General features: G+C 53.1%; 3 protein-coding genes across 3 annotated transcripts; 1 reads left to right on the top strand and 2 right to left on the bottom strand.

Annotated features, from left to right (window-relative positions):
* Positions 1 to 95: 95 nt before the first annotated feature.
* Positions 96 to 1,267, top strand: MRS44_010314 (uncharacterized protein; the record flags this gene model as incomplete). Its single annotated transcript, XM_065620069.1, has 2 exons — positions 96 to 330; positions 417 to 1,267. The coding sequence occupies 2 exons, from the start codon at positions 96 to 98 to the stop codon at positions 1,265 to 1,267; spliced, it is 1,086 nt and encodes a 361-aa protein (XP_065476258.1).
* A 226-nt stretch (positions 1,268 to 1,493) lies between these two features.
* Positions 1,494 to 3,003, bottom strand: MRS44_010313 (uncharacterized protein; the record flags this gene model as incomplete). Its single annotated transcript, XM_046269892.2, has 2 exons — positions 1,494 to 2,349; positions 2,405 to 3,003. 2 exons carry the CDS (start codon positions 3,001 to 3,003, stop codon positions 1,494 to 1,496), a joined length of 1,455 nt encoding a protein of 484 aa, XP_046131246.1.
* A 2,301-nt stretch (positions 3,004 to 5,304) lies between these two features.
* Positions 5,305 to 13,576, bottom strand: MRS44_010312 (uncharacterized protein; the record flags this gene model as incomplete). The annotated part of the gene is made up of 9 exons (XM_065620068.1): positions 5,305 to 5,315; positions 5,365 to 5,421; positions 5,485 to 7,679; positions 7,730 to 7,781; positions 7,835 to 8,664; positions 8,716 to 8,825; positions 8,878 to 9,840; positions 9,896 to 12,590; positions 12,639 to 13,576. The coding sequence occupies 9 exons, from the start codon at positions 13,574 to 13,576 to the stop codon at positions 5,305 to 5,307; spliced, it is 7,851 nt and encodes a 2,616-aa protein (XP_065476257.1).
* Between the last annotated feature and the right edge of the window lie 1,981 nt (positions 13,577 to 15,557).

Genomic DNA, 15,557 nt, shown 5'->3' with positions numbered 1-15,557 from the left:
TCGACTTCATGTCGCGAGGCTCTGGAAAGCAAGCAACTTTGCGATTCCATCCTCAACTTTTGCAGTTGACGGTTATTCTTTGTCCAATATTCATCATGGGCCTGGTTGATTATTCCGACTCTGAGGGCTCAGGCTCCGAAGCCGAGACCCCTGTCAAGACAGTCCCCAAGACTACGTTGTCCTCCAAGAAGCCCTTCCAGAAAGTAGTTGATCGATCCAATCCTGGCAAAATCGTCGTCAACCTCCCTCAGCTCTCCAACGATACACCCCAACGAAACGACGAACCTCCCGCGAAGCGCGCGAAAACAAAGGGATCGGGCCTCTTTTCGGGTTCAACTCATTCCTGCCAGCCCCGAAGAATGCGAACAAGCCAAAGACAACCTCTACGGCATCAAGCAGCACCACATCGAGACCAGGCGTCAATCTCAAGACGAGCGCTGCACCGGGTTTCAGTCGAGGGACAGAAGACGATGGTGAAGGGCTGGGCGATAACATCACGTCCGGAGGGTTGAGCCTGCCGCCACCAAAGGCTGCTCAACCATCCATCCCAGAAGGACAGAAGCCTGCCGACGAGGTCAAGCTTGTGGGCAAGCCGTTGATGTTCAAGCCTCTCTCTGTTGCAAGGAACCCACAGAAGAAGAAAAAGTTGAATTCAGGGGCAGCGAAGCCAGTGGCCGCACCATCTCAACCAAACTCTGCAGAATCCAAGGAGGCAAAACCCGAGCCAGGACCAGAACCCGCTCCAGCGCCTCCCAAAGTCTCTCTATTTTCGATGCATACGGAAGAACCTTCGGAACCTGCAGATGCTACGGCACGAAGCACTGTCTATGAGCCCATGTTTGCAACCCAGGAAAGCTCATTGGCCCACGACGAGGGCGCATACGCCGACTACGCGCAGTATGCAAGCCATTCACAAACAGGTCCATCTGCCACCACATTGCCAGGCTCTGAGTCGCTGGACACGGTGGCGGACGATCTCAACCTCTCAGCTGCCCAACGACGTGAGCTCTTTGGCCGTGGAGGCCTGGGCAAGCAAGCGGCCAAGAAGGTTATTAACTTCAATATGGACAAGGAATACCAGCACAACGAGGAGATCCGAGCGTCAGGAGAACAGCAGATACACAACCCCGTACGTGCTCTCCAGGGTGGCAAGCACAGCCTTCGCCAGCTGGTGCAGAATGTGCAGAACCAGCGCGAGGCCCTCGAGGACAGCTTCGCCAAGGGGAGAAGCAACCGCAAGGAGGCGTCGAGCAAGTACGGATGGTGATGAAAATGATACCCAAGTTTTGCACAGAATATCCAAAAATGAAGAAGCATTTCTATTTACATCTAAACCTGAAAAGGGGCTTCCTACAGATACAGCCACGCCGCGCTCTAATACCAATCCCAATCCCAAATATGCGCAGCGAGGAGCAATACCAACAAACAAAAGGGGGTGTCTTGAAAACAAATCGTTCGCCATTCCACAAAATCAAACCCAAGAAAATCCGTTTTCAGAATGTTTCCACTCCAACCTTTCGGCCAGTCTGGAAGGCATTATCTGCCATCATGAATCCCCATTCTCCTCGTGTTATGGGCGATATATCGTCATATCCGTTGGGCGTCATGGGCCCCATCTTGGCCGACGCCGGGCTCATGAGTATCGGGGTCGGTGTGAGAGGGCTGAAGGCACTCTTATTTACAGGAGCTGCGCTCAGGACCTGGTCAATGGTCGAACCGTCCCATGGCTGCATCGAGAAGTAGAGCCTGTCGGTCGGTCGTGCCGTACGGTCTTCATCCTCCTCTTCCCCTTCGACTTTGACGATGGGGACTTCTGGCTTCTTGGCTTCGAAGTTGGTCAGCAGTTTCAGCTGGGGCTTTGGTGAAGGAGTTTTCTCCTTGGTGATGGCAAGTCCGATCATGTCTTCCTCGATCTCGGAATCGCTACCACTCTCTTCGAAATCGCTGATCGCCTTGATTGCCGGCTCGGTGAATGCTGAAAAGCCCTCGATGCCGCCCAGTTGCTCTGGTCCGCCGTACGCACGCTGATACATGCGGTCCAAGTCAATAAGGGCAGAGTTTGACACACTCAGCCAGTCATATGATCGGAGGATGGCAGTTTTGGAGACTTTTGACCCGGTGGCTAGGATTGTGCGGCGGAGTTCGTCAACAGCATCTTCGAGGCGCAGGTGAGATTTCGTCTTGGAGTAACTGGATAGTGCGCTCTTGAGGCTAAACAGCCGATCGAGCGAGAGAAGGGTCAGGCCCTCGGAGGAGAAGAGGACTTCGTTCTGGATGATAGAGCTATGGATGAGTTGGTTGGTGAGTCCGCAGGAGGCAGGCCTGACTGCTGGTGAAAGCCACTCAGAACTATGGAGTGTTAGCAAGGTATCCGACATGTTTGACATCATACACCCAAACTCACCCAACACGGAACTTTTTCTCCGTCTTTTCAAGCGTTTGGTTAAGGATCTTCTCGGATCGAGGATGGAGTTCATTCGTATGGATGAGACGCATGCCAAAACCTGACGACGACATGATGGAGCTCATAGTGTCAGTGGTAGTCGACGATGCGGTACCGGGCGTCATGGGAGGAGGCGAGAGGGGGGTGGTGGGCGAGAGAGGCCATCTGAACCGTGGGCTCGGCATATCTGGTGGAGGAGCAAAGCCAGGCGAAGATATTCCACTTCGTGGCGAGTCCATCGACCGTGCCGGTGTCGGTCCATTATACGAACCGGTCAGCACCAACGACTTGAGCTTCGACATGGGCCCATTTCCAAAGTTGAAGCGGAAGCTGGGAGACAGCGGCGTCGGGGTCGTCGGAGTGATGAGGCCCCTCGGCGGCACCACAGACGGTAGCTGATAGTCTCGGCGGGCCACGACGAGGGTGATGTGCTGAGACTTGCGAGCCAGGCGGGCGGATGCGTGCTCGAGGGCCGGCGCGAGATGAGGCGGCAGGTGGTGAGCGTCCAAGATGGAGGTGCCAGCCTCCAAAGGCGAAGAGATTCTCTCTTTGAGCGACATTTTTGTCTGGTTGGGTTGTTATTGTAATGCCTCGAGAGGCAACGACTCGACGATGCAAGGAGGGACAGCCACAAAACGGCCAAAGTAAGAGGAATGAAGGAATGCAAAGAATCGGTAAATCAACAAGCCAAGGGAACGCGAATCAACAACATCCAGGCCGCACAGCAGCTGTATTCCTTCAGCCTTGTCGTCGTCGTCGTGTGTTCAACGAACAAGAAACAAAACAAAACAAAACCCGTCGTCTTCGTCGTCGTCGTGATCCTATGGGAACAAGGCAGGAAAAGCAGGAGACATGCAGGACGGAGGAGTTTTAAAACCCGCATGCAAAACAAGTTTCGTTCCTGTTTCCTCACTCATACACACCCCGGGCACTTGTTTATGTTTCAAAACTCTCCTGCGTCTGACCAGTCAGCCACCGGCTTTTCGTCTCGCCTGAGGTGTGGCCTCCCACTCGGTGACCCCCGGCCGGAGCTGACCCTAGCAGAGAGATGGTCACTATGTAGTATAGCGTCGGAGTAGTAGATGAAACGTCAGGGAGGGGGGGACCCTTGAGGGGGGAAGACGCTATGTAAGAAAAGGGGAATTGCATGAGCTGCTCATCACCTCTTGTTCATCTTCTATCTTGGACCGCTTGTTCATCACTGCTTTCCTCATCGTCCCAGCCTGTCAAACGGTGCAAATGCCGGGAACGACCCAATCGGCAGGACCATGAGGGGGAGGGGGACGTTCTCTCGGCGGCTAACGTGCATTAGCGCGTGCCCGGGGCTGCTATTTTCGGCATCGGCGGGGTTCCCGGTACGCCCCGTGATTGGCTAGCGGGAGGTTAAATGTATTTTTAGAACTGACGGGCGATGCGAGCGGCGCTGTGACAGGCTGCGATGGGTGAGAGATTCGGGGACCCCTGTTGCAGATTGCAATCTCAGAGGCTGGTTGGTCGGGTGGGGGGCACGAGAGGTTTGTGAAGAGGCAGGGACTTGGTGCAGTAGTGCACATAGATTGGTGTCCACTGTTGAAGAAACCAAGATGGATACTCGTCAATGATTCTTCCATGTGAGCATTTCTGTTCTGAGTCTTGATGGTCATGGCTGGTTGTCTCCGCCATCGTGACTGGCCCTTGCACATTCCTCACGCATTCTTCTCCAGCTGTCAGACGTCGGCACTTGTCTTTCCGAGACGAACCAACATATCTCACAGCCTGTAAACCATCCATCCACCCATCTACCAGCCACCGGCCCCAATTTCTCACCAAAGGTAGACTCTTAACCCAAGATGGAACCGTGGAACCTGTCGGCTTCGTCTCGACGGCCATGCCTCTAATACTTTCTATTTTCGCATCTCCATTGGCATCACATCATCGTGTGGTATCCGAGGCGGGCCTGGAATATTGGCCGCCATTGCTAAAGATAGGTAGCGTCGGACCAGATGGCCAGCCGCCGGCCCCAATGTTGCCGTCATACAAGGGGGTCATGTTTTAGTGATGCCCTTCTATAGAAGCTGATCCTGGCTGCTCGGCCGTCGAGATTACATCGTCGTCCACCAGAATACCCGTTACTGGCGCCACTTGAAAATCTTGAAGATATTCATAGAATCGATCACATGATGTCGGCGGCAAGCTTCGCCGTGAGACAGAGGCGTCATGGTACAGGAGTCTGTCCAAGTTGAGGACTCCTGACAATGAGCATTCACATCGAGGTTGAATAGCTTCCAGCTCGATGTGATCCATCTGTCTTGACTTGGCTTCGTGTAATCATTCATCATTTCTGTCCTCATGCCCAAAAAACCAAGGCAGGGAGGGGATGGATACAAGAACGCTGGTCTTGATCTTGGTCTCGAAAACAATGCCCTTCTTCGTCTTCACCGACCCCTGATTTCCCTCATCTCGCGGTCTGGTACCGCCGTATCCCTGTTCATTATCCTTTAGCCCTTGCGCCGTCACTCCCTTGCTATGCATTTTTGCTCAACATCAACTGTGTTCGACAACCATCCGTTTCCGGCCGGCCCTGGCTGTCATGATAGATGATGCCTCAGCCTCTACTCACCCTTTGCGTAGGCTAGCGAGTGTAGATGATAAACCAGAGAATCGAAATCAACAAAAGACACAAATGCCTGCCTCCTTTGCCCTGACGCCTGTCTCGCCCCGTCTCTCTCCAGACCCAGCGAGCTCATTCATTCATGCATGTATGGTCTGTCATCAAGCCAGTTCCACGTCGTTCATCTCGTTCAGTCCTGTAATGTTCATCTCCACCAGGTCGTCAATCTGGTCTGATGATCCACAGGATCCTTCCCAGTCTTTGCCCAGCGTCAGCCGTCACCTGAAGTCTGTTGTAATAGTATCGGAGTCGCTAAACGACTGTGACATACCGGACCCGTCTTCCTCCATGTCATCCACGATTAGCCTGCGGAGGGGATCCAACACCTCTGCCCTGTAGCGTTAGCCATCTTTCTTTAAGGGGGAACCTAGACCGGGCCGAGTCCACTTACCGCGCTGCAAGGCCATAAACTCCGTGTCGACATCGTCTTGTTTCTCGGGATCACTTTCGATAGACTTGGCGCATGACTCAATCACGCGCGAGAACGAGCCTGCAATGTCTCGCCCCAGGTGTGCTCTCCTTCGGACGTGATGCTCCTCGAGATGCCCCAAACACGTAAGGCCCAATTGTCTGACCGTCAGCTTGATCTCTTCCCGATCCTCCGGGTCTCGCTCAGCGATCGAGTCGCTTTGCAAGGCCTGGAACAACTCGCGGTCTAGGAAATTCTCTGTGGCTGCTCGCACGGTGCTTTCCTGATATGCTAGGAGGTGAGGTGTCCAGTTTGGCACTAGACGGAGACTGAGACTCCTGATGGTCCTCGCAAACTCCCCTTCTGACCGTTCGAGTGACAGTGCTGTATCGAAGAAGCGAACAAAGTACACCCCCTCGGTGTTTTGCAGGCTTTTGGCTTGCGTGTACACATGCTGAATCATCTTTGTGGCAAAGTCGAGTTGCTCGGTACTCTCAATGTAGGCGCCGGCCGCCCGCAGGAATGGGTCCATGGCTTGAGTTGACGTCTCACCCCTGATGCATCGCTTCAACGTGGCCAGTATCTTGCCGTCCATCGTTGAGCCGATCCCGGTCAGGAATCGGATAATGTCGTCGGTTGGACGGGTCGCCTGGTCGATCCCCAGTAGCTTCTCCACGAAATGGCTGCCATGAGTATCATCCAGACTGGTGTGTACGAGTTGTACCTCTTCCGACGTCCAGCTGAAAGGTCGTTCCATCCGCTCCAGTCGCTCAGCCGCGTCTTCAACAATGACGTCTGTTCCCAGCTCCGGCTCCAGCTGCTGCAGGAGATAATCGACCAGCATGATCACCGACAGGTAGGAAGGCGGTTTGGCGTTGTTGATGCGTCGGAGAACAGTCTGCAGCATCCTTTGATAGTTTCCGGTGAGGGCTTGTGCTGGATCTGCCGAGATAATACGCAGAAGCCTCGCCAGGTAATTAGCGGCCAGAACATATCCGACTTCGCGGCTTCCCAGCTTTGCAAAGCCCAAAATAGCCCCAAAGTAGTCGTCCCACGATCTGAGGTTGATATGGAAGAAGTTCCATAGGTGATTGAACAGAAGCATCACGCCATCAATGACTGAACGGTGAGCAACAGCACCCTCGGCAAGGTTCTCGTCTCCATCAGGGTCTGAGATTGGACTATTTGGGACCGGCGGGTCGTAGACATGAGGCAAGCCTCTTGCAATCTTGTGGATGGCGACAGTGAACATCTTGCTCACAAAGTTGCGCACGGCCATTTCTGGGTTCCGTTGGAGAAGGGCGCGCAGTGCATCATGCCGTTGGTCAAAGTAGCTGTAGAAAGCAAACGCACAATGGTGGCATGAAGTGATAGCATCGCTGATCAACTTGGAGAAGCTTAGGAAATCCGGCATGTCCTTTGCTCTTGTAACGACCTGGTCCAGGTGGCTCAGCAACGTGTGCATGGCTAAATCCTGAAGCCCATGCTCTTGAGCGCGATCAATCAGGAACTCGCCAATGTTCTGACTCGTGTCAACTTCGCGACAGCTTCCACAAAGTTGTCTCGTCTGCTGGAATAGCATCTGAACGAGTCTGAGGTTGCTGGGATCATATATGCAGTGACGGCGAAGGATCACTGTGTTTTCGCTCATGATGTGATCTTTGAGATCGTCAGCTACATTGACTCGCAAAGGCCCTGGAATGCCTAGGCTCATCATCCTCTCCTGCTCAGCTCTTAGAGAGGAGGCACGTTGGTAAAACAGCATGTATGCGCTGTATGTCTTGTCGTAGATGATACCGTTTGTGTCGTACGGACGATGATCAGGGCCACCGAACGTGGAGCTCTCCATGTGCGAGGGATCCCATGCCGTTACCATATCGTCATTGAACTCAACCCAAGTCTGGCGACCTGAGGCGGAAGGGCGCTCACGGATGTACGAGTAGTAGTGGCCGGATTCAGCGGTGCCCGAGTGAACGAGGACACCGACCAGTTCGAAGATGTCCTCCTCGGTGTCATTTTCCGGGTTGCTGAGGTGCTCGATAGTGTAGGGTCGCAAGTTGACACGTGCTGGGAATGAGAAATAATCGTTGATCTTGCTTCGCTGGAGAGTACGGAGGTTAAAGTCGAACCGCTTGAGGTGAAAGATGACATTGTCTGGGATGTCTTTCAGACACGCCCTGCAACATGTTAGCTCCCAAGTGGCAGAGCAACTGATGGAAAGTATCACCTCTTGACAGCATCAACGTGTTTGTCGCACGTTGAACACTTGTACTTGTTGTCTGTTGATGATTAGCGGCCTCCTCAAGATAAAACAGATAATAAACAGGCATACCCCCTTCCATGATCTCGCCATCCACATAAGCCTGAAGGCTGTCCTCCAGCGTGTTTTTGCCCTTGATGTCGCATTGAATCGCAGAGAATGGCTCAAGTCGTTCAGAAATGTGCTCACACTCCTTTGACTTGACTTGCTGCACGAGTTGACCACCGTAAAAAGACTTGAGTTTCCTCTTCTCTTCGTGGCTGTGGAACTGCCCCTCCCAACGGTCGAAGAGTAGGTTGTAGAACTCATCCACGTCCATTTGACTGTGAATGTCGATGAGGGTGTCATCGTAGGTCTTGATTGAACTGACAAGATTGGTGGGGTCAACAAAGCGACGGTAGCTTTCCTGCATGAAGCCAAACAGCTTTTGGGTGTAGAACATGAGTTCTTGGCCGTTGGCGGGATCATGAAGTTTCGAGTTCAGGATGAATTGTCGGAATCCCGTGTTCATGAAAAGCTGCGCCAGGATTGAATTGAGGTAGCATGTGTTCGACAAGTTTAGCAGGCCAGCGTAACCACATGGTGCCCGCAGCGCTCGCAGGCGCTCAAATTGATACGGGAGCTCATAGAGATATGGTTCATCTGGTTTGGATGTCAGCGGGTGCGAGGTTGATATGGCGCAAGACATGCCGTCATCGTCATCATCGTAGAAGGGCACGAGACTCTCGAGCGATTCCAACAAGCCCTTGGTCTTTTCTGGATCGTGCTTCACGAGATGGAAAAGAATGTCACAAAGCTTCGCTCTCGTTTCACTGTGGAGAACCACCCTAGGGATGGGCTGCTCGCTCAGACTGCGTTTGGGAGGATACAGCTGCTTCCAGAACAGTGACAAGGGCAAATCCCTATGACAAGTCAGTTGATCGGTTCTATACGGTGAAGTTTCATTCTCGTACGCTGGCAACTGCGGGGATTGGGCAACCGAGGGATCAAGTTGCAGGCAAATATGCAGAACTGTTGCAAGGCCTTTCGCAAACGAGTCCTCTCCAGCCGAAGACCCAATGGCCTGTGTACTCGGTTAGCCTGTACCAAACCGTCCCGAAGCTGGCAGAACCTACTTCAGTTGATGTATGGGCGAGTAAGAGCTGGCTGACCTGAGAGGCAAGCCTTGGGAGATCCAACACGCCTGGCGATCGAGCCTTCAATCGCATCAGCAAGACGTACGTCAGCCTAAAGAAATCTTCACACTGGTCCGGATACCCGGCTATCTGCAGCACAAGGTCGCTGACAACACCCCAAAAGTATGAGACCAGGGCCACAAAGATGTCGTCCGGATTATTTGAGGATGACTCGTTCGCCCTGTCCAACGGCTGTGTGTGGCCTGTCATCGAGACAAGCTCCTCGATGAGCTTCACAACAAGCGATCTGACCCCAGGTCTTGGATCAGTAAGCAGAGCACGGTGCAGCAAAGCCACAAAATCGGGGTTTGTGTTGAGTTTTGCCCAGAATGCACTATTGATAATGCTCAGGCGGAGTGTGAGGGCAAGTGTTCCGGCAATCACTGGAGAAGCATCGCCGGGGGAATCTATGGCGCATGTCAAGATTTCAACGAGCCGAGCTGGTTCAGGAACGATAACGATGTCCGTACTGACTGGTCGCCCTGGGGTGTAGAGCTCTGTGACCATGCTAGAGCCAGCAAGTGTTCCAGTAGACCGTAGCGTATTATCCAGCAGCCGTCGGAATGCGTGTATCAATGTGCCAGTGAGTTTCAGACGCAGGCTCACAGAAGCCTGATCAAAGACATTTTTGTCCGAGATTGCCTGAGTGGCAAAGGAGATGCCCGTCTTCAGAGCTTTGGTATACGTGGAGGATTGACCAGGGTCAGTTGGGTCATCCTTGGGATCTTCATTGTCGATGCGCCCGTGAAAAGCAGCTTCAATGTACTCTAGAAGCGTGTGCACAGCGTAGAGTGACTTGTACGGCTGCCTCGGAGGAAAGATTTGCTGATACGAGGTTGTGTTGCTGTCAATTGACTTCAAGAGATGACCATCTGTGGGGAGTTTCACGAGAAAGTGGTAAATCTTGGGTACGCAGTCAGTTAGTCGGAGCCTTCAAAGTTGGTGCTGAGTTTCATACCTCTTGTGCGAGTGACTCCTCCATGCTGAGATACTCGAACATCTCGTCAAAGTGCGCCGAGATTTCTACCTCCAGGGGAGAGGCACCTGGCTTCACTCGACCAGAAGGGGCTGGGCCTGCTTCCTCACGTTTAACCAGCATGAGACCCTCCTGGACACGCAGATCCTCCAAAGACTTGCAGATTTCGTGCTCGTTGGGAAGAAAAGGTCGTCCTCTGTAATAAACTCGGTAGTTCTCGAAGCCTGTCTCTTGTCTCAGGCTGGCAAGCAAAGACGCAGCGGTGTTGAGCTTCCCGATTGCGAGTGGCTTGATATCAGTCTGTTCATCCCCATCAAAAGACTGGTATTTGAGCTCGGCCGAGTCTCCTTGCACCTCATAGGGGGTTTGGGGGATCAGTGTTCTCAGGTCAGGGGCCGACAGAAGAGGTTTTGATTGATGGGCCTCCAGTATGTGCCGTAATAGTCTCAAGGATCGAATGAAGATCCTCTCCTGCTGCTGGATTTGCTCATCTGTTGCAACAGTCGACATGGGCTCATCCTCACCGCTCGTCGCTCCATCGTTGGAGCTCTTGATTTTCCGCGCGGCATCCTTCAGCTGTTGTAGGCATCGGTTGACTAGAGCCATGTGGATCAGTCGTGTTCGCTGAAGCGGGCTGGTGGCCATATGCCGGCTTTCAACATAGATATCGATTGCAAGCGTCCGTACTGATCGATCAACGAGAGATCCATCCTCAGTCTCGAGGATCAAGCGCCACAGTTGCTCAATACCGCTCTCAGCAACCATGTCATGGTCGTCAAGGGCTAGGTCGGCTTTCTCGTTGAGACGCGGTAGAATTTCAGCCCGGAGAAACTCCAGCATGCCGTCGCAGAAATATTCGGAAGGGAGAGTTGGGAGGTATTGAGATAAGCACGTTTGGAGAAAGGGGTTGGCGAGGTTGAGCTTCCGGTTAAGATTGTTCAAGATACCCCATCCTGCTCTCCTATCCTCAAGCGATAGTGACCACGGGCCGACCAGCATGTCCCAGAGCTTTATCCCCAACTCCTTGGTGATTGTTTGGGGTTCAACCTGGATGATGTTGGTGATGAAGTCCCTGCGAGGTTGGTTGATCGCGCCCCAGAGAATCGTCTGAACGCCGGCAGCTCGTCCGACCTTGATTGCGTGCTCTAGCTCAGTAACGATAAGTCTCGTCAGGTCGTGCTTCTCCGTCAAGACATGAAGTTCCATAACAACCGCGGAGCGGATTGCCATTGACAAGCACCAAAGGCTGCCCAATGTAGTTGCTGACTGGTCTGCTATGTCCTGAATGCAGCTCTGGTACAGCTGCTGGCGTCCCTCGGAATCTGGCCCATATGCCAGGAGCTCCTTAAACTTCTGCATCGCTGCATGCTGCATGTCGGGGTATGCGACTTGTGATCCGGATGTGCAAACTGACGATTCTCTGAGTAGCCGTAAGCACAAGTTGTAGGGATGGAAGCTCAGTCCCGGTCGATCGACCTGTGATCTCGTGACCATATGCCTAATGACGGTCTCCCAAAGCATCCGGATAGACGGAGTGAAGCCATCCATGGGAAGCGCCTGAAATTTGTCGCAGAAAAATAGAAGACCGGCGTAGTCGAAAAGGTTCGTGATATTTGTCACCATGCGAGTGAGAGCATCTGCGGTGCGAGGATCCTGGCCGGATGTGATACCTTGCCATATCATATTGATGTGCTCCTCCCGGTACATCTTGGTCACTACCAAGAAGCCCACGATGTTGGCGCCCTCAAGAGTGATCTCTGGATGACAGTTAGAGCCGAGGATGTACTCTATGAGTCCGGTCTGGAGCAGGTATTCCGCGAGATGGTTGAGGTGGAGTATACTGCCATCGTCTCCGCTGTCACAATGGCGTCTCCAGCAGGAGACGAGGTCGCCACACATCTGGGTGACACCCACAACACGGAGTTGCATCTGACTTGACCTTATGAGCTTGTTCAAGAGCCCAAGGCGTCGCTCCCAAGCGATTGCCTCAATAGTGTAGTTAACAGGGAGCTGGGGGTGCGCCTGTCGATGCTCGATTAGAAGCTGGGTTGCAGCTTCATGTTCGCCCTGAAGGCTCGCTTTGATCATGTTTGTGAGAGCCCGAACGCTAGTTGAGACTTTATCGGCATTCAACTGCGTCGGCTGCTTTTCAACCATCCTTATGAGGGTATCTGAGACCAGGTCGTAGAGGACATGACCAACTTCTAGCCGCTGTTTGGCCATGGGGGGGAGTCCTGGGCTGCCCGAGGCGAAGCTTGCATCTGTCATGATATCTGCTGCAACCAGACATATCGAGGATAGCTCATCAGTCCATCGAGGGAAGTTGGAGATATGATCGACCAGACACCTGACCAGCTGGAGCAGGCAACTGAGGCTTCCACCTTGACTTTCCTGAAATTCCTTGATCACGTATGACACATCTTCCAGACTAGGAGATGAAAGATCGGCGTTGCCAGTTTGCTCGTCGTAGAAAGGCGCCCCAGTCATCATATGCAACCGGTCGAGGTAAAGAGGAGACAATAGGGTGGGTGGACGCTGTTTTTGATCTGTCTGCGTAGCCGAAAACTCTTGGAGCGCACGAATGTCGGATTCAATGAACCACGCCGTCAGCTTGGCAAATCCAGCGAAAAACGCCAGAGTAACGCCGCGCAATCCATGTGCTTTCAACATTGATGGCCTAGTACGATTAGTATAGAGTAATAGGAGCAAAAACGGAGAGACATACTTGCGACATGCCATTGCGTGAAAGATTTCGGGGAATGTAACCCAAAACCCCAAATTTTGTCGGCATGAGTCGATGGCAGATTGCTGGTCGACGTCTCTGATGTATCTGAGGTACCGTTCCAGCCATTGCTGAACCTTGTCGACAACGCCTTCATCAATTGGAGATTCTGCATCTTTTAGCCGCTTGAGTCGTTCAGAAGAAGAATAACAAAGCTCACGAGTTGAAAGATAGTTTGCCAGTCGTTCCACTGTCGATTCGGTGGTTTCTTCGGGATCGTGAAAGGGGAAGTCGTGGATAGGATCGATCAGGATAGGGTCGTCTCCAACGATGGAAACTCCAACACTCATATGATCGGAAGCCATGTCATCATCTGACGGCACTGTGATAATCTCGATTGGCGGGCTTGTTGAATGTGAAGAGGCTGACTTGGAGGTATCGGTACTCTGGGCAGGAACCGGCACCATGTCGACTTCGGAGTCTTCAACACTGGCCTTAACGTCGTCGGTCGCAACATCGGTGACGGTATCGGTCGTAGGGGGCTGGGCGGCAGGTGAAGGAGATGGGGGCGAAGAAGACGACGAGTCACTCTGGGGCGCGTTCCTAAGGTTAATAGTAACCATGCTGGAAGGAGGCTCGGTGGGTGGCTCGCGCATCGAGGTGCCAGGCTCGGGGGTCTTTGGCGCGACAGGCTCTGACCGGGCTTCTACAGCCGAGTCACGGCTGGGGACGACGGGATCGGTGTCGAGTGTGGTTGAGCTCGAGGAATCGTGGAGTGGGTTCACGGTATCGAGGGAGTTTGTAGGTGATCCGGAGAGAGACGTGCGCCGGCGCTTGCGAGACGAGATATCACCGTCATCAAAGGGATTCGGCCGGGTTGAACTGGCTTCAGCGGAGGCAGCACGATCTGGGAGGTCCAGGGATATCGTGGACGGATCCATCGGAATTGTGTAGAGAAGAGGTGGAAAAGCACGAAGCGCGGACGTGTAGAGACGTCACACCGTCGCGAAAGACGCCCCGGCGACAGCTGCACAAAATTAACATGTGGGTTTGGTAAGAGAAGCGATTCGGCGGGGGCGAAAGAGCAAGATCCCAAGCTCGAAATGGGGTTTTCGGGGAGGGGGATCAAACCAAGAGCGATATGATGAATGAAGATGACAAGTAAGAAAAGAAAAAGAGCCCCGGCGTAGTTGTCTAGACAGATGGAAGATGCCTAGAAAGAATAGAGGTTGCTGAGGCTTAGAAGTGGGATGCGGATTGGGAAGCGGATGGATAAGGCTCTTGGTGGATGGATCTGAGGAAGGATATGGGGGAGCATGGATTGGCAGGGCGCGCGCTGGCGGACTGCTTGTGTGGACCCCGCTACGGCAGACTCGACAGAGGCCCGGGGGTGGAAATAGCAGGGGGGAGGCTGCCTGACGTCGGGTGGGATGGGCATTGGTGGGATTGCGTATTGAGAGAAGAGATGAAGGAAGCTCAGCTTACCTTTTGTGCTTGGCTGGGAGATTCGCGAGCGTGTCGTCTGATAGATTATGCTTAGACAGAGTGCAAAGAAGGGGAGTCTTCTCCGTCACTGCGCTATATAGCTTTTCCTGCTGCGTCGTGAGGATGAAAGCCCACCTCATGAGCTAAGTTTCGGTGGTATTTTGGTACGTGCAGGTGGTTGCCTCAAGCAGACTGATGACTGTGACACCCAGGGCAGGATCCAATGCTTTTTAGTGGAGAGCTCTGAGCTAGCTGGCAGGTTGGCCGTCCGCTGGGCGTGATTGAAGGGCGGGGTAAGGGGTGACGATAGCGCGGGCAATTAATCTGAGCAGAGATGCAATGCAGCAATGGACTGTTTGCGCCGGCAATCCAGCTGTCAGAAGATGTCGATCAAGAAATAACAAAAGAAATCGGCAGGTAAGGGAAATCAACAAATGAGAAATGAGAAAAGATGGAGGCTAGTCGTGCAGGTTGTCGACGCGCTTCGCAGCTGTCACGATAGCGGTGTTGGTGGGGTAAAGCGGGCTGTGGGATCAAGGATGGATGTGAGATATCATTCACGTCCATCCATGATGAGAAAAGAGAGCTTACCTCAACAGCTTCCCCTGGTGAATTCGAGAAGGTGAACAAGAAAAATAAATACCCGGTAGGTCAATCACTGGGAGAACACACCGGGGTCTTGAAAAGCTTGAACAAGCGCCATGCACTGAGGGGACAGTGACCGAGGGCAACTGACTGACAATGGAGCAAATTCACGATTGGATAGGTGGCCAACCGCGTCGCCAAGTGACACACCGTGTGAGCCTGAAACTGCTTGCCTGAGGCTGCCTTGCCTGTCCTGCACTTTGAAGAAGAGCAGAGGGCTTGATGTTAAAGGAGCCACATTGGTGATGAGAAACCCAAGTTGCAGGAGTCAAAGGATGTGATATTGTACCTTCGGAGTATTTTTCAATCAAGTCGTGCATCAAGTGGCTACCTGGGTAGGTAGGAGAGAGTTTCTGCGGGTCTAGAGCTCGAGATTGTCGACTGTTACCACGTGGAGAACCAGAGACCGCCATGGCAGCCGCCTTAAACGGCGAGGAAAATCCCCATGAACCTGGCCGAGGCCTAAGAGACCCGCCATGATGCTGCCCCTCCTGTTTGGTCAAGATCTGACACGACATTTGATCCTGGCCGTACCTGGAGCTCTGGTGAGCTGTGGTGCCAATGGATGCCAAGATACAAGACGGTGCCTGTCAGAGGCCAAGGCAAGATGACCACCAGGTAATTTACATAGCTGCATAGCTTTCTATTATCAAGGGCCACTATAACATACACCTACCTATCCACCCAATGTCACCATACTTTCAATTGATGGCCGTTCTATCGTCCTGGCGCTTGGTCTGCTCCAAAATGCGGCGCTAAGCAACTCCCCGTCGACCTTGCTTGCGTGACCCA

This window comes from Fusarium solani (genome assembly GCF_023522795.1).
Source record: "Fusarium solani strain SB1 chromosome Unknown bctg00000006, whole genome shotgun sequence".
NCBI lineage: Eukaryota > Fungi > Ascomycota > Sordariomycetes > Hypocreales > Nectriaceae > Fusarium > Fusarium solani.
This window is presented reverse-complemented; position numbering and strand designations above follow the sequence as displayed.